Below are 1,857 nucleotides of genomic sequence, written 5' to 3'. Positions count from 1 at the left end.
GGCAGTGAAGAACCTGTAGGAATTTGGCAAAGTTTTCTGTACTGGCTGATAAGTTTAAAGAAGGCCAAAGTTCTTGAACTTACATGTTTACATCAAAATAACAAAAGCAACGAAATAAATGAATGAAAATCAGTCCCTAAAGGTGGCGTTGGCAAGGGTATCTTTTACATACAAGTTGTTTAGGCCTATACGTACACGCTTCTTGGTTTACTTGATATTTGTTTTATACATGCGTCACAGTAGAACGGCGTGTATTTTATGTATATGCATACAATCCACCTTACTGACTATTCTGCTAAAATATCACCATGTGTGTTTTTTCTCCGCTCCATTACACTGTACAAGTGAAACACAGATAAATTATCTATAAATTCTGGAGGTGTCTTCTATGATATATAGTTGTCACTACTTATTGACATTAATCCAGCAGATAGCACGAATAGTGCACATGGCGCGTTAATCTCTCTACTCGTTACAGATGTCAACACGGACACTGACAGTAATCCATGGATTTTAATGAGATGACCTAGGTGTTACAGAACACAAATACTTATTATCATAAACGTTAATGGAATAGAACATGAAGTACTTAATGTCAAGGATTAAATAAAAAAAAAACATTATAAAAAATTAGTTGTACCACAGTTATTGAATACACAAGAACTGAAAAGGTTATTTTTGTTTGACAGTAATTACAATAAAAATGTGTCTTAAAAGACCATTTGATCACAGGTCGGCGCTCATTCAATGATTGATATTATAAGAAGAGAATGTGGTTATCACGTGATCGATACACTGTCTCTTGCAGCGTGGTATGTTGATGACAAGTCGATCGGGTGACGTCATAAATACAGAACACGTGCGTCTCCCAACTACGTTGATATATGGATCAATCTTCGGTCCATGAAATTCCAAGATGGATTCCTCATGTCGCCATGGGGATTCACGGTGGATGAAAGAATTTGATGAATAAATAGCATTATCGGTTGTTTTTTGTGTGAGTTTTTCCAGCAGCAGTGTTGATGTTCTCTTGTTTTTATTTAAAGTAGCGTTAATACAATCTGTTGTTCCCTCTATTGTGATAGTTTTAATGAGCAATTGTATGACAACGCACAAAAGTAATTAAATGTTATTTAATAGTTATTGAAATTAGTCGAGTAACAGGAAGATAGTAATTTGGTCGAAGTATATTCGAAATAAACGTTGGTGACGTGGCAGACTGGAATAATGAAAACGTGTTATGACAGTTTTGTATTATAGTTTGGAAAATATCCGACCGGCCCGGAAAAGGGCATTCGGTGAAATTGACAAAATAATCGTTTCATAACGTTGATAATGGTGATATTATCGTAGTACAAAGTGACTGTGGTGTGGTATAAGTAACGATAGTGGGTGCACAATATTTTGATCACATTCAATCCCAAAAGTTGACAGGTATCAACGATTGAAATACCTGATAGCGACTTCGTCATCATCCACTAAAGTAAGTACCATCTGGTCTCCGTTCACTTCCCACGTCGATGTATATTTATCCTTTTCATCCAATGCTTTAATTTTTAACTTTCCATCTTCCATATTCGCGATGGCTTTACGAGTTTTCCCCATCGGGTTGTACATTTCATTGAATGGTTCTCCGGGCATGAACTTAAACATCATGTTGTGTCCATCGAAAATCGCTTTCACGATGTAAAATTGACCGTCTTGAATAAATTGTATTTTGTGGTTGGAAGATGCCACTACTCTCGCCACTGGCAATGGTAAAGCCAAGCCCTGCATTAATACTTCAATAACATCGTCCATGTCCGAATCGTGGTGGTGGACCCATGTACCAAGGAAAGGCCTTAATGCGTCAGACAT

The 1,857-nt window shown here is 36.9% G+C and overlaps 1 protein-coding gene across 1 annotated transcript; it reads right to left on the bottom strand.

Moving 5' to 3' along the window:
- Window positions 1-1,437: 1,437 nt before the first annotated feature.
- Window positions 1,438-1,857, bottom strand: LOC144446345 (cellular retinoic acid-binding protein 1-like). Its single transcript, XM_078136092.1, has one exon. The coding sequence runs from the start codon at window positions 1,855-1,857 to the stop codon at window positions 1,438-1,440; it is 420 nt and encodes a 139-aa protein (XP_077992218.1).

Source organism: Glandiceps talaboti, chromosome 15 (assembly GCF_964340395.1).
Source record: "Glandiceps talaboti chromosome 15, keGlaTala1.1, whole genome shotgun sequence".
Taxonomy (NCBI): Eukaryota; Metazoa; Hemichordata; class Enteropneusta; family Spengelidae; genus Glandiceps; species Glandiceps talaboti.
The sequence above is the reverse complement of the archived record's forward strand: the minus strand, read 5'-3'. Positions and strand labels throughout refer to the sequence as shown.